This window comes from Cricetulus griseus, assembly GCF_003668045.3.
Source record: "Cricetulus griseus strain 17A/GY chromosome 1 unlocalized genomic scaffold, alternate assembly CriGri-PICRH-1.0 chr1_0, whole genome shotgun sequence".
Lineage (NCBI taxonomy): Eukaryota > Metazoa > Chordata > Mammalia > Rodentia > Cricetidae > Cricetulus > Cricetulus griseus.
The window spans coordinates 246,634,428-246,659,868 of NW_023276806.1; the positions used below are offsets into that span (position 1 = coordinate 246,634,428).

A 25,441-nucleotide genomic window follows, 5' to 3' on the forward strand; every position below is an offset into this window, starting at 1 on the left:
GGAACCTATTCCCTATGGTAGGATGTCCTACCCAGCCTTAATACAAAGAGGAGCTTAGTCTTGTCTCAACTTGATATGCCACACTTTGTTGACTCCGGTGGGAGGTCTTACCCCCTGGTGGAGACAGAGGAGGGTGAGATGGGGAAAAGAAGGGAGGGATCAGGATGAAATGGGAGGAGAGAAAGGAAGGGAAACTGTGGTTGGTGTGTAAAATAAGTCAATAAAATATAATTTAAAATAAAAGAATGCCTTGTGGTCCTTGGGCTTTTTGATCCTTTCCAGAAACCAGGAAAGGAATTCCTTTTCTGTCTACAAAGAATTTGGAGATATCTTTTTCCTCTGGAATGATTATTATATAGTACCTTATACCCCAAATTCAGCTGCAAGGAGATAGATTAGTCATTGCCCCAATTCCATCATGGCTATTAGGGTTACTCTCTTCAAAGGGAGGTGGAATAAGCAACTGGAGGTAGAATTTGAATAGGCAGTTTAGGGTGTGGTGCTCCTAGTAATGAGGCCTGTTAAGAGAAAAAGATCCCTGTTGCTCCCAAGATTAGCAGCAAATATCCCAAAAGCAAGAGACATCAGTTTATAAAACTTTACTTACGATTCCCTCTTTATACCCCTTCTGAGTGAATATTGTTTTAATACATCATTACCCATAAATTCATGTTATAAAGCCACACATGACTTTATAATCCCTACTTGTCCTTCACGTCCTAGACATTTAATCCACTCTATGTTTGTTTCACTTGAGATATGTTCAAATGCCTGAAAACTATAGTGGAGACTTCTTGTAAATACCAGTTTCTGATTCCAAGATATTTGAGAAGTTATAGATACATTGCTTCACTGTAGACTATCCCAAATAATCTCAGTGTCTTTTGCTTGTAATTTCAGCTTTCGGCTGTCATCAAAAATAACAGTTTGCCACTTGTATTTCTTTCCATACTTCAACAACTCATAACCTATATATTGGAGCTGTTTTACCTTTAAAAATTGGGAGTAATATTAATTGACATGTGCTAGGATCAGCTTTTGTCTGCATAGAAATTTTTATATGACAGCAAAGGTTTTAATATCTATAGGATTTTGGAGGTAACTTTCAGCAATACCCATTATTCATTTTTATAAAAGGACTTCCCAAGAATTTATTTTTATAGGTACCAGTAACAGAGTTAATGAAGCCTCATCAATTATTTCCAGTATGGAACAAGCAATTCTAGAGTCCTTTATTTAGTGGAAAAATAATTTTTATAGTCTCTTTATCAGTACGAGATTGTTTTTATGTCCATTGTCATAGCAGCCATAGTATTGAATAAGTTAACAACCCTCTCTGTTTCAGGTGTTTCACATTATCAAGAGTTTATTTTAATTATTCCCAGAAAGCCCCATAATAATAAGCACTGGCCAGCATACCCATGGCCTAGTGGAAAATCTGGGACTTTCCTCTGGACCCTGTTGCAGCCGCCATATAAACTTTAAATTAAGACTTTATAATTCTATTTACTAATAAAACTCAGGATTCAAAGGCTGGGGTAAAAAAAAACTGTAGCTCAGAGACCTTGAGTAGGAACTAGCTGATATTTCTTTTTGGTCAGAGACCCTGCAAGAGGCACATCTCTTTCCTTGTCCCAGAACCAGGAGGAAGTTAAAATTCCATTCCTCACCCTGTCCTCCCTGTGCATCCTCTCCGTCCAAATTTCTGGCTTCTCTCTGGCTGATTCCAGTAAGCTAGTTGCTGGCTCCAACATATGATTCAAGGGTTAACTTTACTGGAAGTCTCCAGAGTTGACAGAGTGCAATCAAAATGCCCCACAATTCAAACAGACAGTGGAAATGATGACCATGTGTTCCAGACTAGGGATTTGAGTGAGAGCACACCAAGGACTAAGCTTTTCCCTCAGGCTGCACATCAAACTGAAAAAATCCTGTTAGGCAGGGCCACACATTTTACCCAGATCTTCTATTGTTGAACCAAAGTAATCACAGTAACTTGGTTTCATGATAAGTTCAATTCTCTACCCACATTCTTGATTTCCTGGTGGCCAGTTAGGACACTCTAGCATTGATTACCCAGTACTCATAGCTAAGATCCTACTGTCACAGCAGGAAAGCTTTCACCCTCCTCCTTGCACATCCCTTTCTGTGCACTACACCTGCTTTACAGCTGGTCAGTGAACTCTTCCACAGGTCTCTCTTCGTTTGTAAGTTCCCAGTAAAAAACAGAGAGGTTGGAGGACACTCATTCATTAGTCTATTTTTCCTTCTCAAAGACCAGTCAAGGCCCAAACAAGGAGTGGCATGACTATTCCCATCCCTGGGCAGCAGAGGCAGAATTAAATGTTCGAATCAATTATCAATTGCACAGTGAGAGACAAGCCTGTGCTATGGCAGAAACTGCTCTAAACATATAATCAATAGCACCTGAGAAAATGGAAATTAATTAGGAAACGTTTGAGAATAAAACATGTAAAAGATTAGAGCAGTGATGCATATAAATAAAACCAAACTTTACAAGTGAAGACAATAATTGCCTTAAAAATATAATTGAAAATACACATAGCTCTACTGACTTTGAAAAAGAACAGGCCATTCTCTGGTGGGAGGAATGGCATTAAGATACTGTTTCACCTTGCCCCTGTGTGTAATGTCAGCTGTTATGATTTGTACCTTGGCACACACAGCTCCAGCAAATGGCCTTTTACTAAACCAACTGAGCTGACTTAACCATGCCAATGTGGACTACATATATCTGCAAACCAAAGCCCCATAGCAGGAAATTCAGTATTTATTAGATAAAGCAAGCCTTCCCAAATTGTACACCCACCAATCTGGCCTGGCTTCATTCACAAGACATGAATAAATACATGCTGGTAAATTTCAAAATCACTCCCCCCCCCCCTTGCCACAATCAGGTCCTTTTTCATAACGGTGACGCCATCAACTGATTACTTACCCTGTTTCCCACTGTGGGGTATACAATAAACAATTCCTCCTATTCTGCTCTGAAGGCAAAAACCATGACCCTCATAAAAATATTTTCCAGGTGCTGCAATGGACAGTTTACTACATGACTCAAATGAGTAATTTTAAAACTCAGTGGTGTTACAGCTCTTTAATAATTTAGTTGCTTTAATCAAGAGGACAGTAAGGTCATGGCCCTGGAGAGTAACAGAGGGGATTGAGGCTGCCTCAGAGAGCAGGTCTCAGAAACGTTTTTCTAAAGCACTGGAAGTAGTTACTTGTTCCAGAATTAACATGCCTCCTCAGGTAGAAATCAGTCCACTCTAAAAAGATTAATAAACAAAAATATCTTTAACAACACTGAGCTTCTGGCTAATGCTAAGAAGAGCCAGACTAGAATAGATTTTTGCATTCCTCTTATGCTCAGCAAAAGGCCCCAGGTGCTTTCATGCAGTAACAGAAGTTCATTTTAACTAGCTCTGCCTGCTCTGTCTCTGAGCTGTGACATCTCTGTAAGGAACTCCTTTTTTAAGCTTTGTTTTTGTGTTTTGTATACATGTGTTTGTCGACAAGTGTTTATGCACAGTACCTGCAGAGGCCAGAAGAAGGAATGAGATCACTTAGGACTGGGGTTACCGGAGATTGTTAGCAACCAGGTGGTTTCTGGGAATGGAACCTGTGGCCTTCATAACAACACCCATGGCTCTAACTGATAGGCTGTCTCTCTAGCCACCTTTTTTTTTTAATTAAAAACGTATTCTTATACACTTTAAAATATATTACATCATTTTCCTCCTTCCTTGTTCTCTCTCCATCCCTTCCCAAATTCTTCCCTTCCAATTTCATCCTTGTTAAGCAGTGTGACTAAGTTTGTACAACTTAATACATGAATAAAAACTTCTGAGTCCATTTCTGTTGGTTGTGTATAAATGGTTTCAGGGCTCAACATATTGCTTTGGATATGCAATTAGGGAGCTCATCCCTGCCTCAGGTTAATTCTCACTTGGAGAAAAATTCCAGTGTTTAATGAGAAACAGGAGTCTGACCATGAAGTGACCTAGGCTGCCTTGGACAGGAAACATTTTCAAAATTAGGAAATCTGCGTTGTATATACCTCAGTTAACACTTGCTTGTGTCATGGCCCTGAAGGAGCTGCAGGGAAGACTATGGATACTAGCCAGAGCCAATCTTGGTCTCCCTTAGTTCTTTGGACTTCCCACCATGCGCCATTGACTATTTTCAACTTAAATGACTTTGAAATCCTGAAATTCCCACCTCCTCTTTTTCTTCCTTTCCTTTCTTTCTCTCCTTCTTCCTTTCTTCCAGTTTTTTTTTTTTTTTCAAGACAGTGTTTCTCTGTGCAATAGTCGTGGCTATCCTGGAACTCACTTTGTAACCCAGGCCTGACTCTGCCTCCCAAATCCTGGAATTAAAGGTATGCACCACCACCCAAGCTGGACACGAATTCACAGAGATCCGCCTGCCTCTGCCTCCTAAATGCTGGGATTAAAGGCGTGCGCCGCCACTGCCTGGCTTCCTACCTCCACTTTCTATGTACCATGGTTACAGGACTGTGCCACCCATGCCTACTTAGGTAACTTCAACTTCATTTAGTGAGTCATTAGAATGACAGGATGAGTAAGATGAGCAGTTACACTTAAGTATATTCAGAAAGCACTTAACATCTGTGAGCCTGGGTTTCACCATCTGTAGAATAAGGACAGAATTCTGCCCCAGTCCCTTGATGAATTGTAACAGACTCAATGATAAAGACAAACAATACTGCTCAGAGTTGGAAGACAATGGACTTTAAGGTAGGAAGGCTGTGTTTGATGGGAGCCTTCTTCTGTTACTGGAGTTAGGACCTGTGTCCTGGCTACCCTAGCCATCTAGGCTCAGCCACTCATCCTTATTAAGCCAATTAAAAGAACTAAGTTATCAAGTTGTGATGTGCCCATCTATAACGCAGTCGCTCTGGAGGCAATGTAGGCAGGTCTCTCTGATATCCTAGGACAGCCTAGTCTATAGAGCAAGTTCCAGGGCAGACAGGGAATCACATTGAGGCTATCTGTCAATATAAAAATAAAATAAAATAAACAAGAAAAAAGAAAACTAATTAAAATTAAAACATGATATTTATTCAGTATGACTAATTTGGAACAGTTATGAAGATATAAGGTAATCAATCCATCCTTAGTTAGAAGGCAAGAGATATGCACAACTGAGAAAGCTCATAAAGCCATAAAATAAATTTTTCTCATGCCCAAATCCCTCCCAATTCTCAGCTTTCTCTGGAACAGGGTATTCAGATAAGGAGTAAATGTTTCTTCAGCAGAGAAGTTTTCTTCTGAAGGACTCAGTCTTTGCCCAGAATGAGATTCCCGGGAAATCAGAATTTCATGGGGTGTACTATTTCACCAGCCAATGGGAGAGATATAAATGTCTCTTTAGAATATCCTTATTCCTACCAGACAGGCAGGTTACAGGGATGACCAGGTGGGGACAGAAGAGCTAATGCTCATGTGGAGACCACCAAGTGGGAGCCTGCAGAGTGCTGTCACTGACAGCTACATGTAATTGCCAAAAAAAGGCAAGAGTGGAAGACTTGAAGGGTGCAGAACAATCACACCCAGGTTTTACACCTACATGAGCTATTTCATCTTATTGAAGTGTGAAATCTAAAAGGGTTATCTTATTGTTTAAATTCATAGGGCTTTTGTCCACAGATTGATTACAAGCTAAAGCTTTTTCTCTTTTATGAAAACTACCATGAAGTGCAAAGACTTTACCACTTTACTGACTACTTGTTTAGGGATTCTCTCCAGTATGATTTTGTCTCAAGACTTCGAAGACTACTGTTACATGCAAAGGTTTAACCACAGTGCTTGTATTCACAGGGTTTCCTGTCGCATGTGTTCTTTTATGTATTTGAAGGCTACTGTGATGTGCAAAGGTTTTACCACATTGAGTACATTCATAGGGTTTCTCTCCAGTATGTGTTCTTTCATGTATTCGGAGATAATTGTGATGTGCAAAGGTTTTATCACACTGATTACATGCATATGGTTTCTCCCCAGTATGTGTTTTTTTATGTATTTGGAGACTAGTGTGACGTGCAAAGGCTTTACCACATTGATTACATTCGTAGGGTTTCTCTCCAGTATGCGTTCTTTTATGTATTCGGAGATAACTATGATATGCAAAGGTTTTACCACATTCACTGCATTCATAAGGTTTCTCTCCAGAATGTATTCTTTTATGCATTCGGAGATAACTCTTATGTGCAAAGGCTTTACCACACTGATTACATTTGCAGGCTTTCTCTTCAGAATGTGTTCTTTTATGCATCCGAAGATGTCTGTTATGTGCAAAGGTTTTACCACACTGAGTGCATTCATAAGGTTTTTCTCCAGTATGAATTTTTTCATGATGCTGAAGAGTATAGAAATGTGCATAGGCGTCATCATGTTGAAGACATTCATAGGGTTTCTCTCCAGTATGGAGTCTTTCATGCCTTTGAAGGTGACTGTGGCGTGCAAAGCCTTCACCACATTCATTACATTTGTAGGGTTTCTCTCCTGTGTGTGTTCTTTTATGAACTCGGAGACTATTGTGTTGTGAAAAGGCTTTACCACATTGATAACATACATACGGTTTCTCTCCAGTATGTGTTCTGATATGTATTTGGAGACTAGTGGGTTGTGAAAAGGCTTTATCACACTGATTACATCTGTAGGGTTTCTCTCCAGTATGTGTTATTTTATGTCTTCGGAGACTACTGAGATGTGCAAAGGCTTTACCACATTGCTTACACTCGCAGGGTTTCTCTCCAGTATGTGTTCTTTTATGTATTCGGAGATAACTGTGATGTGCAAAGGCTTTACCACACTGACTACATTGATTGCGTTTCTCTCCAGTAGGAATTCTTTCATGTCTTTGAAGACCACCATCATATGCAAAGGCTTTATCACTTTGAGTATATTCACCGGGTTTCACTCCAGTATTTCTTTCATGCCTGCAAAGATAATTGGCACATATCAAAGCTTTAACAAGTACACCACACACATGAATCTTTTTACCTGAATAAATTAATTCTACAATTTGGTCTTATTGTAAACACAAATCAGGTTTAAGATTTTATCACTTAGCTTTCACTCACAATATTCCCCTTCATTTAGGGTTGCTGCTCATCTCTGAAGATGCCTGTGATGGTAAGAGCCACATGGCTCACATTTACCACATCCTCTGTATGTTTTTTTCACACACTTGAAGAGAACTGGAAAAACTCAGAGCTTTATCACACTGACTGCATTCATAAGTTTTTCAATAGTGTGAATCATACTACATTTGCATAGTAAACTACAACAAAGAGAAGAATTTCTACATTTCTAATACTCATAGGGCTTTTCAACAGTGTTAGTTTGTTGGTGTATTCCTAATGAAGTTGGAAAAAACAATGAATTGTAAACTTCTATCACATTCAACAAGTCTACTCAAAGTGGGGACTACTACATACTATTCTGAGAGACGGAGGGGTATGTTGCTTCTTTCCATGCTCACATGGCTTGTATTGAGTGACATATGAACTACCTAGTGAAGGAAGAATAGCCAATAAAAGGTTTCCACATTGCATTCACACCATACGTCTTTTGGTTCCTCATAGGCCTGTGGTATAGAGGTTAAGGTTTCTCCACAACAATCTTCTTGAGTCTCATAAACTTTGCAAAGTACCAACAAGCATATGAGTAACATCAACTTTATCATGAACTATTTACTTATTAGAAGATTTTAGACATAAACTTATCACTTATTCATCAGGTATACCATTGGAATATTTGAGTGGTATGAAATTAAATGGACTGGCACATTACAGCATAGCTGTCATGGGGAAATGATTCAAAAGGTGATATTTGCTAAGGCATTTTTTTTTCCTCATCTTCTTTCATATAAGAATGTTTTTCAAATACAAATCGGTTCCCTGACATTGAGGTACATAGCTTTACGAGAATTTAATAATCATCACTACACGTAAGGCTGTGCTTATTTACACTGTTGCTTTACCTTAAAACTTCCAGTTCACATTAAAATTTCTTAAGAGTCACACTTCTATCCATTTGCACATGAAAATTACCTTTCATGTCTTCTAGAAGTTGGACAATATTCTTCAATATTATGGTCTCCCAAACTGTAGCCTAAAATATAGAACCAGAAAACGTAATATATATGAAATTACTTAAAATTTAAGTTATTATCTTCAGTGAACTTAGAACTCTACTTGATTTATTTACTTCATTCTTCTTCTTTCTCAATCAAAATGCAGAAGAGCATCAATAACCAAGAAGTAGTTGCTCCCTCATTTTAAAAAGTGAAATAAAATTCACAATCTTACCTACAGCAGTGAGGTTCCTGTAGGTCTCCAGCATCACATCTTTGTAGAGATTCTTCTGAGAAGTATCCAGCAAAGCCCACTCTTCCCGAGTGAAGTTGACATGCACATCATCATAGGTCACTGCACTCTAAATTTCCCCATACATGTGTACAACAGAAAGTGTGATACAAACAGCACTGTAAATGCATACGTCTTTGACAATATATTCCTATCATTCTGGTGCTTCCCACACTTATTCCATAACACAGAATTCTGCCTGTAATCACAAGCCACTTTAGAAGGAAACTGAATAGAAGGTTCACATTCAACTCCTTGAATAGGATACAGCCTTCTAAGAGAAATGCTAACAGACTTAAAGAGAGACAAGCAAACAAATCAACAGTAGTGAGTACACACCAGAGACATTGCATGAACAATTACTAACTACAAAAAAAGATGGACAAGCTGGGTGTAATGGGTCATGCCTTTAATCCCAACACCAGGGAGGCAGAAGAAGGTATATCTCATTAAGCTGAATGTCAGCATGGTCTAAGCAAAGAAGCTCAGGACAGCAAAAGGCACATATTAAGACTGCCATCTGCAAAAATCAATCAAACAAAAAAAGAAAGAACTCAGAGATTTTTTTTACTGAAGTTCCTAGAAGATTTATGCAGTTTTGTATTCATTTTCTAGAAACCTGAAGTACCCCAGTTTAAAATGCAGCATTAGTAAGATCTTATTAAATGGGAATGCATGATTAAATGCTTAGAAATGGACAGATGAATCCATAGCAATGTAAATGTTGATCATAAATAAACAACAAGGCAGAAGAGATATCTGAGTAGTAAAGAGCTATTGCTAGGAAATGGATAGATATAGCCAGAGTTCCTGCAGATCATGGCAGCCCTTGGGCACTGGTCTCTCTTTTGTGATAGTCACCTTTTGTGTTAGCTACCTTTTGTTTGAAGTGTGTAAATCTTATCTGAGTTCTTCCTAAAAGATTCAATGCTGTGAAGACATGTCTCTGCCAGGGCAACTTCTCATTTGTTTAATAAAGAGCTGAATAGCCCACAGTTAGGCAGGAGAGGACAGGCGGGACTTCTGGGCAGAGACAGGAACTCTAGGACAGAATCACAGAGGTGGAGATTCACTAAGCAAGATGCATAAGTCAGATGTACAGTATGGAGGAAAGGTAACAAGCCACGTAGCAAAACATAGATTAATAGAAACGGATTAACTTGAGTTTTAAGAGCTAGCTGGGAACAAGTCTAAACTAAGTCCAAGCTGTCATAATTAATAAGAAGTCTTCTTATCATTATTTGGAAGCTGGTGGTCCAAAGAAAGTCTGGCAATAAATCAAGGCCTATGCAAAACTTGGTTGTAGAAGAACTCGGAAAACTGAAAGATTCTGTGACTAAAAATTGCTTTGGCATTTGTCTGCTTTGAAGAGCTTCAGATAAGATGTGGAAATTGACTTCCAATGTGTAAATGGTATAACAATAAAAAAAGCCCTTTAAGAAGCAACAAGAAGTCAGTTCACCTGGAGCTGCCCCCCTGCCTATGGCAAAAGCCAAAACTCATCCTTGAGTGATTCTTTTTCTTCCACAAACCGATATAAAACTGAACACTGGACTCTACTTCCGGGTGCCCACACTGCAAGGCTTGAAAAAAAGGGTGGATATGGATGCTCAAAGAACTTCAGGCTCTGGACAGGGTCATGAGGAGTTTAAATTCCCTATCTCAGGAGCAACAAACTGACAGTTGCTAAAACGCTTGTTACAGAAAAAGCATTAACTGCAAAATTACTGCAAATATTAAAGATAAAAATTGAGTGGATCCAGTGATAAAGAATAAATCAAGGAAAAAGGCCATTCTCAGCAAAAAAAAAAAAAAAAAAAAAAAAAAAAGTCATAAAATGAAAATTTTCTGATGGAAAAGGGAAGATTTTAAACAAGAAAAGGGGATTTTTCCCGGTACAAGGGAAAATGTTGACTCAAAAATCTAAAAAATGAAAAGGCCATATAAACAAAAACATAAAGGAAAGAAGAAGGCCTCCTCCCAGTGGAGGGGGGAGGAAAAAGGTTCTTTCCAATAAAAGAAAGAAAACTGGAGACAGCAGAACTCTGAGCTCTCTGACTGGATGCTACCTGTCTGCTCTGTCAGCCAAGAGCCCGCCACTACAGTGTCTGCACCTGAATTTCAAAGAATGATGAATGGCCCATGGCTGCAGCCTGAGCTAGCACAGCCTGCCCAGAACTTTAGAATTTTCTTTGTTTGCTTAATTTTGGTTTAAATGCATTTTTGTTTTCCCATCAGTATGGAAATAACTCAATATTAAAGGTTCCTTCATTAGAAATGTTTTATTATTATTATTATTATTTACCTAATAATGGGAATAACACATTATCAATGGTTCTTTCAAGGGAGAAAAAAAATTAAAACAAGCCCAACTTCTAGTAAAGACAATAGCAGTTGGGGCACAAAGTGCTAAGCTAATGTTGGTTGAATTTCCAGAGGTACTGGACATTCACTGTATGGAGGATGTTCTCTTTTCTTGATCATCTGATTAATGTTTAAATGAGTTTAATTTTCATAGTAAGTGAGCAAAAGAGGAAAGTCCATGATTTTGAACTATATTATTGGGTATGCTCTTGTCTGCTTATTATTACTTTCTTTCTGGGAATTTTTGGTTAAACTCTATATAAAAATGAAACACCTGAAACAGAGAGGGTTGTTAACTTATTCAATACTATGGCTGCTATGACAAAGGCTCATAAAAACAATCTCGTACTGATAAAGAGACTATAAAAATTATTTTTCCACTAAATAAAATACAGGTAAATTGCTTGTTCCATACTTTTAATAATTGATGAGTTTCATTAACATGTTACTTGGGACCTATAAAAATAAATTCTCTTTTTAAGATTTTATAAAAATACCCCCATGGGTATTGCCTAAAGTTACCTCTTAAAATCCTATAGATATTGCTTTTATTCATGTCATATAAAAATAGCTATGCAGACAAAAGCTGATGACAGACTTGCTCAATTGTTATTACTCCCACATTTTAAAGGTAAAACAGCTCCAATATATAGGTTATGAGTTTTTGAAGTACTGGAAAGAAAATATTTTGGCAAACTGTTATTAATGATGACAGCCGAAAGCTAAATTACAAGTAAAAGACACTGAGATTAAAAATTTTAGTCTACAGTGAAGCTGATGTATCTATAATTTCTCAAAAATCTTGGAATCCCAACTGGTCTTTACAAGAAGTCTCCACTTAGTTTTCAGGCATTTGAACATTATCTCAAGTGAAACAAAACATAGAGTGGATTAAATGTCTAGGACGTGAAGGACAAGTAGGGATATTAAAGTCATGTGTGGCTGGGATAACCATGAATTTATGGGTAATGATGTATTACAACAATGGGCACTCAAATTAGTATTCCCACAATTTAAGAAACAGCTTATAAAATGTTTAAAATGGGATATGTTCCTGGGAAAGGTATTAGAAAGAATTATCAAGGAAAATCATAGGCTATCGAGGTTGTCCAACAGCAGGACAAAATAGGAATTGGCTATTCAAATTTGGAGTAAGGGTCACTGCAGTAACCCAACTGTTCTGCCTTTAAAATGTCTAAGTAATAAGCCTGTATCGGTAGAGCAGGAGCCCTTGACTAAAGAAAAATTACAGGCACTTGAAAAACTAGTTTAAAAAGTTAGATGCTAAACACATTTGAGGAAACTACTAGTATTTGTAATAAAAAAGAAATCTGGAAAATGGAGAATGTAAATTGATTTGAGAGCTATAAATAAATAATTCAACCTATGAGATCCTTACAGTCTAGAATTCTTTTACCTTCTTTATTACCTATAGGTTAGCCTATTATAGTAATTGATTTGCAAGATAGTTTACTATCCCTTTACAAGAATAAGATAGAAAATTTTGCTTTTACACTGCCTACTTATAATAATGTCTAGCCTATAAAAAGATATCAATAGAAGGTCCTTCCTTAAGAAATCAATCCAACTTTGTGCATCAACTACTGGAAATGGCTCATAAACAATTTCCTCAATCTATTATTTACCATTACATGGATATTTTATTGGCTGCTTCTGATACAGATAACTTAGAAAGAAGGTTTAATGTAGTACAAGAAATTTGAGCCTTTTGGGGATTACAAATTTCTCCTGAAAAAAAAAATACTAAGAGGAAATGCTCTTGGTTATTTAAGATAATTATATTTAAGATTAAATAAACAGAGAATCCAGCCACAAAAGGTACAGATTAAAAAATATCAATTGTAGCCGGGCGCCGGTGGCGCATGCCTTTAATCCCAGTACTCAGGAGGCAGAGGCAAGCAGATCTCAGTGAGTTTGAGACCAGCCTGGTCTACAAGAGCTAGTTCCAAGGCAGCCTCCAAAGCCACAGAGAAACCCTGTCTCAAAAAAGCCAAATATATATATGTTGATATATATATATATATATTAATATATATATATCAATTGTATACTCTTAATGATTTTCAAAAATTATTGGGTGATATTAACTAGTTGCAGCTTACCATTGGACTGACTACTCAAGAATTAAGTAATTTGTTTCAGATTTTGCAAGGTGACTCAGACTTTAACAGTCTAAGGTAATTAATAGCTGAAGCAGGAAAGAAACTGGTCCAAGTAGAACAAGAATTACAAAATGCCTATGTAGAGAGATAAGATCTCACAACTGCATGTATTTTAGTTGTTTTACCTTCTGCCCATTCCCCTACTGGACAAATTATACAAAGAAAGGATATTTTTAGAATGGATTTACCTAGTTCACAAACAGAGAAAAAAGTTTAAAATCTATATAGAAAAGGTTTCTGAATTACTTATAGATGAAGTATAAGACGTCAACTATTGTCAGAAATAAAGCCAGCTGAGATTGTAGTAGCCTATGCTAATGCTGAAATTATGCAATTGTGGGTAATGTCTGATGACTGGCAAAGAGCTTGCTTAGGAAATACTAATAACAAATATCCAAAAAGGACACAACTTCAATTTACAAAAAAACTGAATGGATTCTTCCCTGCATGCTGACAAAAGCACTTGGGGGTGGGGCTTACATTTTATATCGATGCAAATCAATTAGGAATGTCTGGGTACAAAGCAGGAAACGTAAGTAAAGTAATTCAAAGTCCATATGCTTCAGTTCAAAAATCAGAGTGATATACCATTCTAATAGTTTTATTAGGTTTTAATGAATATCTGAATATAATTATTGATTCTGAATATGCAGAAGGGTTGGATTGCATATGGAAACTGATGAACTTACTCCTGATAACTCAGAATTAACTTTGCTGTTCATGCAACTGCAACAAGCAATCTGGGACAGAAATTATACACTACGTATCACTCATATGTGGTTTCACACTGGATTGCCTGGCCACTAACAAAAGGAAATTAAGAAATTGGTCAGTTACTGATAGAAAATGTGTTGGAAGAATTTCATAAGAAACATTATGCTGATAGTAAAGGCTTAAAAAATATTTTCTATTATCTGGCAACAAGCTAAGGAAATTATAAAAAACTGCCTGCTTGTTCTTTGTATAATCAAGTTCCTTTACCTACAGGAAGTAATGCTAAAAGTACACAAAGAAATGAAATTTGGCAAATAGACGTATTTCATTTAGCAGAATCTGGAAAATTAAAATTTATTCATCATACCACTGATACATAATCTAGATTTCAATGGACATCTGCTTTAAATTCTAAAAAAAAAAGCTGATTCTATAATTACACATTAATTAGAGGCAATGGCTATAAGGGGCATACCAATACAAATTAAAAGTGATAATGCCCCAGCTTATGTTTCCATTAAAATGAAACAATTTTGTGCATGTTACACATAAAATACATTACCTGGATACTGTATAATCCTACAAAACAAGCAACTGTTAAAAGAACTCTAACTGTTAAAAGTACTCTAAAAGAAAAGCTTTTAAAACAAAAGGGGGACATGAGAAATCCCCCAGGGATAGATTACATAGTGCTTTATTAACTTTAAAATTTTAAATGCTAATGAAACAGAGACAATACCTACTGAAAGGCACTGGATTGTGGACAAAATTGCTGAATTGAGTCAGCCTGTGTGTTATAAGGATGCTTTAACATCAGAATGGAAACCAGGGAAAGAGTTAACAATGGGGCTGAGAGTATGCTTTTGTTTCTGCTAGAGATGAGAAGTTACATATGGATATATTTAATAAAACCTTCGAATGCTACAAACCTGTTCCTTGCTATGCTATCTGTGGTAACTGTACAAGTAACAGAAGCAAACTATACATATTGGACCTATGTTCCTCCAATTACACGGGAGTAAGTTGGGGAGATATGAATACACCTGTGGCAGTTAGTGAATCTTCTTGGCTATCTAGTCCTTATGACAACCAAGGACCTACTAAGCCTATGGAGGGTAAGGAAATCATAAATTATATTGTGGAGTACAAAGAATTCCTATTTGTATGGGGAATGAAATTCAATGTGTAAATATAACTGTTTAAGTGTGTTTATTATCTATAGCTAATACTGTCCAGGACTGTCATGATAAGTTTTATATGTTTCATGCATCTGGCTTTAGGGGGCAAGAGATTAATGCTGCTAGTCTCATAAATCTACCATTCTGGAGGTATAGATTATGAACAAGAATCTGACTGGGTATACTGACAACAATGTAAGAGTGAGAACCCTCAAGTACTAATAAATACCTCCCATGGAGACATCATAGTATGGACCCCTATGGTTTCCCTCAAGGAAAACATCCTCACTCAGAATTAAGATAGCACAGATATAGTTCAAATGGAACTGCCAAAGTTATTTCTACTGTTAATGAATGTATTCAATGGCATGGAACTGAAATGCCAAGTACTCTGTGCAATTTGGCAATTCAGTTTAGACTAACTCGAGGAAATTACCAAGTGCCTCCCACCCTCTTAAAGCATGGGAAGAGAAGCTAAACATTAAGAGTTATAAGTATACTTTGTCTTTTAGATTAAATCAAAGTCAGCTCTTTATAGCACATGTAAAATTACCTTATTTGCTGTTGAAGGGGCCTGTACAATGGCACCCTAATAATTATAGTGTCACTTGTGAACACTATGCTCTTCAACCTGTGCTAATTCTAGCATGTCTTGAAATGTAACCTCTGAAAGTTTATACATTCTTAGAGCAAATCCAGCAGTTTGGATACCAGTGAAGTTGTCGAGGCCATGGCAGCTGTGATGATCCTAGTGTAGAGGCTCCCTGAAAGAATATTAAGAACTTGTCGAATAATCGGACTGTTTCTTGCTACAGTTATGGAAATTATTGCATTGACTGCTACTGCTACAACATCAGGACTGGTGCTTCATACAGAAATTCAAAGTGCTGACTTCATTAGAGACTGGTATAGCATTCTACAGAACTTGAGACACAACAGAATAAAATAGTGAGGAAGCCAATGAAAAAGCTGACACGAGACAAGCTGATATACTGTTCCACTATGGGGAAATACCAAAGCCTTCCTGAGTAGTGCCCTGAAATCACCCTGCCTGTCACTATGGGAAACACTGCACTTACCCCGGCCAGGAAGGCTATTAAAACTTCCTATACATTTTCACCTCAGTTTATCGATACTAGATTTTAGCCCTAAGATCTATGTAACTAACAGGTTATTAAACAATTTAACATCTCTGGAAAAAGTAAGCATTCTCACATAACCTCCGTGAGAAGTGAGCACCACCAGGGGCCAGTGTGGCTGGTCAGGCTCCACGTTTTGCATGTGGATTACAGGCCATACCATATCCACATAGGATAGAAGACTTATCTTTAGACTTAAAAGGATTTTATTGCAGTTTACATTTGGCAAATGTGCTGATACGAATCAGCAGTATATGTTTCCTCCAGCCTTCCACAGGTTGCTATGGTTACTCCCTTTTGCAGCCACTTCTCTAGCAAGCTTGCTGTGCCTCATTTTTGTCACCGTTATTAATCATAGACTTTTAGCTTATATATCTAACCACACTGTTAAAACGTGGAATAGTGCACGCATTCCCTTTCTCCTCCTCACATTTTCCTTGGTTCAGATTTTCCTTTTTATGACCCCCTTTCACTTTAAGAGGTAAGTCAGAACCTTTGACTACTGCACCTGCCTCCCTGAGCCATAAAAAATGCTCACAAGTTACTGCTTTGTTTGATTCTCATCTGTCCCCCAAGGAATGCTTTTGTGACCCTGAGAAAATAAAATGGCTTTGTAATCTTTCTATTGAGAAAGAATTGCTGATTGTATGTGTGTGTATAAAAGCTGTAGACTTTGGGTGCCTGAGAGAGAACAAAGAACATGACTAGAACAACACATGTGTGAGTACATTCTGTTCCTCTTAGATAGGAAATTTTCTAAGTCCTTTCGCCATGGCAATCTACCCAAACCCTGGGAGGAAGTCAGCAGAGCTGGACTCTGCTGGCTCCCGATATGGTCCTCCAAGAACAGCAATTAAACTCTACACACAGCTTTCTAGGGCTTTGCCATCTAACATCCTGGTATCTTCCACATTCCTCCAAAAGACAACGCTCCCAGGTTCTGCCCAGGAAAAAAAAAATCACTTTGCTGTAGCATCCTTTTTTCTATTTGGCTTCTCTGTTTGATGATTAAATCCTCTAACCAAAAACACACTCCATCATTGTGGGAGCTTAAGATAGAAAACAAACTCGAAGATGAAGGCAAAAACCAATGGCAAACATTGTTTCCTGGCTCTCTCTCTTACTTGGTCACTGTCTCACGCTCAGCTAGTTCTCATAACCAGCCCAGGCCCACTTGCACAAGGATACTGACACCCTCAGTGGAGCCTTCCCATATCAATCATCAATCAACACAATTTCTCAGACATAGCAACCAGTCATTGTGATGAGTCCATGCCGTCAACTGAGGCTCACTCAAACTGTGGGCTCTGAAATGTTGACAACTGAACCTAATTAGGACACAGATAATAATATATGAGAAAGTTTTAAAAACTCAAAACCAATGTGTCAACTATATCATAACTTAAAGTAGCAAAACCTCAAACCCTGACAATTACAACACCTGGGAAAGATGGATGAGCCAAGAAATGAGGGGGAGGGGGGCCTTCAGCACCAAGAAGAAAACTAAAACGGTTTCTCCACAGATGGCTCCAAACCAACAAAAACTCAAGGAATTCATAAAATCATATAGTAAAATCTCTGAATATAAAAATTGGTGAATCATGAGGAAGCAGAAATTTTGAGTCAGGTGTAGATTAGAAGAAAGGACATATGACAGGTAGGATTTTAGTTGGGGGATGGTAGAGGAGGAAGGGAGAGAGACGGGAACTGGGATCGTCATGTAATTCAATCTTGTTTGTAATTCAAATATATACAAAAAATTTTTTAAATTGGTGAAGATCCAGCAAATATTTTCCAGAAAAACAACATTGTAACTAGACCATAATAAACTCACACAACATAGATGGCACCACTAATAAAAGGAGCACAAAGACAGACCTACAAATTTCAGAGTCCCTTAAACAAGAAATACAAGATTCTAATCACAATCAAAATCAAAATGATCACTGGCCAGCACCCACCCTGTGCACTTGGGAGGGCTGTCCCACCAAAACTAGAAAGATTTACTTGAAGCTTTCTGACATTTCAACATTGTAGAAAATAGTTTTGACTACTAAAAAAGTATCTCACTCCTTTATGATAAAGGCAGAGTATCTGTTAGGGTCACATAGGAACTATTTTGTTTCCTATGGTTGAAGATCAGATGTAAGTTTGCACCAGAGTGAGGAAATGTAAACGTTTAAAAACCAAATGCAAGATAACAGATTTTGAAAGAAACAATGTATGATTTATATTATACACTTAAAGCAACTTGTTTTGGTCTAATTGCTTTATAAGTCATAAGCACTTTTGAAAACAAGTCTATTACCATTTTTATGCGTATGTTTCTGTGTGTAAAAAAGAATGTCTTCCATGTGTATACAGAGGACACACCAGAAAAGAGGTTGTAAAACACCCTGGATTTGGAGTAGCAGGTGGATATAGCCTCCCAACTTGGGTGTTGATATCTGAACTCAGATACCAACTCAGGACAACCCCAAGAATACCTGCCCAGCCCACATAATACTTTTTATCCAATAAATTGGAAGACTTCCACAGTTTTAACAACAACAAAAACCTACATAAGTAGTATGTAAATGAACCCTACAAATCTGATGTCTCAGTATTAGGATGTTGGTTGTGAGATGAGGGAGGCTGTCCATGGGCATTCACCACTCTCAGTTAAGAGACCCAAAACACACCACCACCTGCTACTTTCCTTCTCCCCTGTTCACGCCTCCTATAGATCCAACAGACCATCCCTACCTGTTCTACCCTTCTTGCCTCATCTCTGTTCTGGGCCCCAACTTGGGCAAACACTCCCTGCTCAACAGCAGGCCATGCTTGCCAGAAGACTAGGTAGGCTGCCCAAAGACCTACTCCACTGTGTGTTACCACAGACCCAATTCTCATAGTTGCCCCTAGAACTGTAACAGAATACCAGGGGTACCTGCCTTTCCCTGGCCACGCAGAGATGAGGCAGGACGGGAAGGGCAGGTTGGGACACCCTGTTGGATCTACGGGAGGCAGAACAGGGGAGAGGGAAAAAACGGCAGGTGGTGCTGTGTTGCCATGCCAGTGGCAACCCTGAGTATTAGTCTCTGGTAACCAAGAGACCCTCAGACCCTCAGACCATCCCCACTTGCTTCATCTCTGTGTCCCAACTCACGCAGGCAGTCCCTGCTCAGCCACATGCTGTGGCTTCCAGAAGACCAGTTAGGTTGTCTGGAGATCTACCACACTGTACCCCAAGTGCAATTTTCAGTTGCCCCTAGCATAGGAATAGAACACTGGAGGCAGCTTCACCTCCCATCTCTCCACACCTCTTGTGGCTCTCTAAGATCTTTTCCCCCTGATCTCCCGTTCCCCCACCCTCTAAGAGCAGCAAACATCCCCCCATGAACACACCAGCCAAGCATGCCTATATAGAAGGCAAGGTTCAGCCAACACACTCTCTAAAAAATCCAGAGAGAAAACAAAAACCCAGAAACAAAACTGCCACCCAGAAATCAGCATGTGGACCCATAATCAACCCAAACCCAGATGCCTAGATTGGAGCTTATACACATAATCATAACAGCTAAGGCAATATGTCACCAAAAGAGCACTGTTAATTATCCTACCACAGCAGGTCCTGAATATTACAACATAGCTGAAGCATAAGAAAAAGAACTTAAAACCAACTATATGAAGGTGATTTAGGTCTTAAAGAGAAAGTGAAAAAGATGCCTTCAGGAAATCCAGGAAAACACGAACTGGAGAAAACCAACAAATCCCTTAAATAAAGACAAGAAAACATACAATTGAAAGAGAAACCAAAACTATACAAGACCTGAAAACGGAAATAGAAACAATAAAGAAAACACAAACTGATGGAGTTCTGGAAATGAAAAATTTAGGACTGCAAAGAGGAACTGCAGAGGCAAGCTTCAGCAACAAAATAGAATGGAAGAGAGATGGAAGAGAGAATCTCAAACACTGAAAATACAATGGAAGACACAGCTACATCTGTAAAAGAAAATGTTAAATCTAACAAATATCATACACAATATATCCAGAAAATCTGGGAAACTATGAAAAGACCAAGCCTGGAGAAGAGTACCAGCTCAAAGGTCCAGAAAATATTTTCAACAAAATCATAGAAGCAAGTTTTCCTAACCAAAAGGAAGTACCTATGAAGGTACCAGAAGCATACAAAACACCAAAATATATTGAACCAGAAAAGAAAGTACTCTTGCCGCATAAATAACCAAAACACTGAACACAGAGAACAAAGAAAGATTAAAAACCTGCAAATGAAAAAGAACAAGTAACATACAAAAGCAGTCCTATGAGAATTACACCCAACTTCTCAAATACAAATCCTCACATACACACACACACCAACAACAACAATAAAAGAGCAGGAATTAACAATCATTGTTTATTGATATCTCTCAATATCAATGGCCTCAATTCCCAAATAAAAGATGCATATTAACAGAATGGATGCAAAAACAGGGTCCATCCTTAGACTGCATACTAAAAACACAATTCAACAACAAAGAAAAAGAATTACAGACCATTTTCCCTCATGAACATTGACACAAAAACACTCAATAAAATACTTGCAAACAGAACACAAGAACACATCAAAATGATCATCCACACTGATCAAGCAGGCTTCATGCCAAGGATGCAGAGATGGTTCAATATATGAAAATCAGTAAATGTAATCCACCATATAAACTGAAAAAAAAAAGCACAGGATCATCTCATTAGACACTGAAAGAGCCTTTGACAAAATGCAACATTCCTTCATGATAAAAGTCTTGGAGATTAGAGACACAATTACAGTGTATTCTGTGTCACCGAACTCTACACTGCAGCCCTCCTTCTATGGCTTTGTATATTATTCCACATCAGTTTCAGATTCACACACTGTAGTTTGCTAAATGAATAATTATGTAGAATAATATCTTTTACCCTTTTATTGTAAACATTACCACTAATATGTCACATTAAAAAAAAAAGATGTTCAATATGATCAATTTGAAGCATATGTTTAATATAGATGGTTGTGAGCTACCATGTGGTTGCTGGGAATTGAACTCAGGACCTCTGGAAGAGCAGCCAGTGCTCTTATCCTCTGAGCCATCTCTCCAGCTTGCATATGTTTGATATAATCCAAAGAAAATTTCCAAAAAATTTTCACAGGAAACCGGATTCTAAAGCTATATTCCATGTGGGAAAACTAAGAATTCTTAAAAGGATTGTGAAGAAATCATAAACATATCAACACAGTATGACTTCTGTACTTACCAAAAACTTACATTAATCAAAAATGTGTACAATATTTGTGAAGAATAGGTATGGAGGGAAAAAGCCAAGAACAAAAGCACAAAAAGATAGTCAAGCTTTCGTCAAAAGACCCAAGGACTAAGCCAGGAAAAGTATGAACTTGACCAATACTACCTATGATTGTAGATGTACAGAAATTAAATAAACACAGACTTCACAAAAATAACTCAAAGTGGCCCCAACTGTTATATCTCTGATCTTCCAGCTCCTGATCTCTCTTCCACACAGTCCCATTCTCTGGAGCTCTCTCTGGAAATGGGGTTCTTTAGAAAGGTGGGCTCTGTAGCCCCTGCCTTTTGTGCCCTTGTGGTTTCAGGAAAACCCCGCCCCACTGATGTCCACACACACAAAACAATGTACAAGAATAATTTGAAGTCTGCTTCCTGCTCATGGATTAGGGCACAGGATGTGGAATCTGCCCTGTCTACCAACACAGTCCCACGCACACCTGAAGACCCCTGCAGCTCAGAAACTCCTCTTGTCCCCTGGAACTGAATTTCCCCAATCAAGTAAGTACTGCTGAAGGATGATCCCCATCATCTCTCTTCTACCAGTTTCTAAGCTATTTGTAAAAATTATCACACAAAACTGAATTGGGAATGTGACATTCAGAACTCCTAGAAGGCAGACCCTCAGTTTTCCAATCTGTCTTCCCACTGCACATTAAAAGTAATACCTGTGGTATTACTGGACAGTGGTATTCCAAACATCACAGGTTCCCATGGCTAGGGCTGCAGAGCATCCCCATCCCCAGGGAATCCACATTCAGGGAGGCTCAGAGGCCAAGGGCCACTGTCCATCATGGACCAACACAACCACAGTATGGCTCACAACTCATTCTAGCCAGGGATTGAATTCAGCTATTCCTGGTCTGGGGTCAGTGGCCCACACTCACCGCAGCATGGCTTGTCGTCTTCCTCACATCTCCCTAGAAGAGAATCATGGAAAGAACCTGTAAGCTACCTCCCACGGGTGCTCCTGATTGCTAAACCTTCCCAGAGTCCCTCAAGAGCTAGGGCCACCCATCTGGGCCTCAGGATAGCAGCAGCTCCCCTACTGGATGAGCAGAGATCAAATGACTCAGACAGCACAGGCCTTCCCTGCTCTGCTCTTCCACCCCAGAAGACAGAGCCCTAGTCTGGCAAATTTGTAGTTTAGCAGAATCTCCCATTCTCCCATAGCACTTCCTGTTCCTCTTCCAAGGCAGAGGGTCCTTTGTGTGCACATTCCATTACACATTCAATGTCTAGTGCAGCCAACCCTTGTTTCATAGCTGGGAAGTCCTGCAGCCAAAAATAGGTCACACTTAAACAGTAACTCTTGCTAAAGCAAAAAGAAGCCATGAATTAAAAAACAGTGAGGGTCTATGGGAGGACTTGGAGGCAGGAAAGATATGGTGGAAATGGTGTAATAATCCTGAAAAATTATGATGGAAGGTTGAAACGGGCTTTATGGTCATGTGCTCCAAAGACTAGGGGTTTGTATTAGAGCACACCAAGTACTACTCACGCCATTTCTCTCAGGTTGGACATCTTAAACTGGAAAACACAATCCTGTTAGGTAGGGCCATACCATTTTACCCAGGTTTTCTATTTTACTTGAACTAGAGTACTGTAATTTTGTTTCACAAGAACTTCAGTTCTATATGAAGAGCCATGGTTGCCTGATCTGTGGACAAGAGAAATGGCCAGTCAGGACATTTCTCAATCATCTAAAATCAATTCCTCACTACTCATTCACTGCTAACGTCAACTACTGTCACAGAAGGAAAGCTTTCACCCTCCTTGCCCATCCCTCTCTGTGCTGTGACTACACCTGCTTTACAGTTGGTCAGTGAACTCAATTCTTCCACAGGTCCCACAGAATTTGTATGTACCCAATAAAAGCCAGGGAAGTTTGAGGACACTCATTAACTGGCCTATTTTTCCTTCTCACTGACCAGTCAGGGCACAGCATAAACAGTAGCAGGACTGTCTTCCCAGCACTGGGCAGTAGAGGCAGGATTAGGTGTTCAAAGCAATTCTAAATTACATAGTGTGAGGCAAGCCTGAGCTACAGGAGACATTGTTCCAAACTTAATGCTGTGAGCTTTAATACAGTTCTTCATGTTGTGGTGACTGCCACCCCCCACAGTTACAAAATTATTTTCACTGCTACTTCATAATTATTCTTCTGCTACTGTTATAAATTGTAATATAAATATCTGAGTTTTCTGATGGTCTTGGGTGACCCCCATGATAAGGTTGTTTGACCGCCGCCCCCTACCCAAGGAAACCTCGACTCCACAGGTTGAAGACCAATGCTCTAAACTGATATATAAATAAATGAATAAATAGCACTTAATAGAGTGAAATTCTTAATGACAAAGAAACACAGGAAAAGGGAAACAAATAGATTGGACAAGTAATTCATTTAAAGAAAATGAAATTTTAAAAATGATACCAATAATTGGCTTTTTAAAATGATAAAAATAACTGGAAGAAGACTTAGCTCTACTGACTTTGAAACAACAGACTAGGCACTTCCCTGGTAGAGAGAATGACATTAATAAGACATTGTATGACTTTGTCCCATGTAAAGTGTTAGCTGCTGAGTGCTGTAAGTGACACAGATTTATAGCCAATGCCCTGTGTCTCAAAGCTCTAAACTGACTTAACTGTGTCTACCAGGATTGCACATATCTGCATAGGATAGCTCCCTAGTTGAAAACTGAATACTCAATAGTTCAAGCTACCCTCCCTAAACTCTATGCCCAGCAATTCTGTCAGTCTTCCTCCCCAGGGAAGGAATCAACACATGCTGGGGAATTACACAGAAAGTCACTCACCCTCCCTCATCAGGTCTTTATGAAAGAGAGGCCTGCAGCCCAGTACCTTAAACTTCAGTCATAGGAATAAAAGGTCAATGCCCTGTGGTGCTGCAGACAGGGTTCAAGTCCACCACATTCAACACAGGAGACCTTGACTCAAAACCACTTTTCAAAAACGCTGGAGATGCAGCTGTTCTAGAATTAATATACCTTTAAGGCACACCAGGACTGAATGTTGATTGTGACTCTGTAATGGCCCCTCAGCATGTCAGAGCCTGTTCTTTGATGGGGGTGAGGGGGGAGGCTGCTTGTAAATCGGGTTGTCTCCTTTGTTATAGGAATGTAGCTTAATGGCTGGTTAACCCTGGGGAATAAACATTTACATCTTATCACACTAGTCTCTAACAGGCTTGGTTTGCAAACTACTTATCTTTGAGGTATTTGAGAGTCAGCCCTCCCTTAACTAAATTCTACTTTATGTGACTTAGCATACCTAAGAACTGGTAAATCCTCACACCACCAACTCTGTTACCATCAATTCCACTCTCCTACATCACAGTTTGGCAGTGAAGCGCTACTATGCACAGGAGATGCGTTTTACAAGCTCCACAGAATTAACTCCAGACGGGTCCTAACCCTAAATGTTAAATGCTAAAAGTGCAGAACTTCAGGAACATCCTAGAGAGCCCAGGGCTCTCCGACTTTGGTAAGCCTGCCTTCCATGGTGACAGCACAAGCACTACAGGGGTTGGCATTTGACAAGGAAGGTGTTCCCATCACAGTGCTCTGCGCAAACTCAGCCCGTGGAGTGAAGGTATGCAGAGGCTGCCGCCCGGCCCGCCCCACTGGGAGGACCAGGCAGGCAGGCAGGCCCCGGCAGGGCACGCCGGACTCTGCGGGCTCCCACCCCGCCCGGGGTGGGAGCAGCCGCCGCTCCGCCCAGTCTGGGACAGCGGCCCCTCACTCACCATGGTGTGGCTGCCGGACTCGACCACGGACTAATGCAGCGGACCGCAGGGCGCCACACACGGGACGACTTCCGCCTCCCTCGGCTCACCAGACGACTTCCGCCTTCCTCCGCACACCTCACGACTTCCGTCCTCTTCAGCAAAGGCTCCGAGAAGGCTGGTGCTCGGAAGAACCCGCCCATCTGACTAGCGGCTCCGTTAAAGGCCATGATTGGCTAACGAGGCCTGACTGACAGGCGTACTTGTGGGGCCCCGGAGAACTGAAGGCACACAGCACAGTGGTTCCCAGTCCTGCTTTCCACACCAAGCAAAAACTTATCCCAGACTGGTTGCAGATTTCTGCCAATTACAACA

The 25,441-nt window shown here is 39.3% G+C and overlaps 2 protein-coding genes across 9 annotated transcripts in view; one reads left to right on the forward strand and one right to left on the reverse strand.

Annotated features, from left to right (window-relative positions):
- LOC118237605 (zinc finger protein 431-like) overlaps positions 1-25,441 on the forward strand; it is a 254,081-nt gene that overhangs the window by 165,704 nt on the left and 62,936 nt on the right. The window lies entirely within an intron of this gene.
- Positions 5,084-25,232, reverse strand: LOC100764206 (zinc finger protein 431). Of its 8 annotated transcripts, none has more exons than XM_027388871.2 (6): positions 25,088-25,231; positions 22,206-22,238; positions 15,406-15,616; positions 8,357-8,483; positions 8,099-8,159; positions 5,084-6,982 (listed from the first exon to the last, which is right to left on the reverse strand). In XM_027388871.2, exons 4-6 carry the CDS (start codon positions 8,388-8,390, stop codon positions 5,776-5,778), a joined length of 1,302 nt encoding a protein of 433 aa, XP_027244672.1. In that variant the 5' UTR covers positions 8,391-8,483; positions 15,406-15,616; positions 22,206-22,238; positions 25,088-25,231; the 3' UTR covers positions 5,084-5,775. The 8 variants fall into 8 exon arrangements, with proteins under 8 accessions (XP_027244672.1, XP_027244669.1, XP_027244671.1 ...); XM_027388868.2 differs by lacking the exon at positions 15,406-15,616 and adding an exon at positions 20,691-20,698; XM_027388870.2 differs by lacking the exon at positions 15,406-15,616 and adding an exon at positions 22,820-22,978 and having other exon boundaries at positions 25,088-25,215.

What these genes read in the sequence shown, in the direction of transcription:
- LOC100764206 (XM_027388866.2), bottom strand. An exon ending in AGACGACAAGCCATGCTGCG is followed by an intron (nt 8,484 to 22,205) that starts GTGAGTGTGGGC and finishes GGGGAAATTTAG; the next exon opens with AGTGCAGTGACCTATGATGA. An exon ending in ACTTCTAGAAGACATGAAAG is followed by an intron (nt 6,983 to 8,098) that starts GTAATTTTCATG and finishes TTATCTTTGCAG; the next exon opens with GCATGAAAGAAATACTGGAG.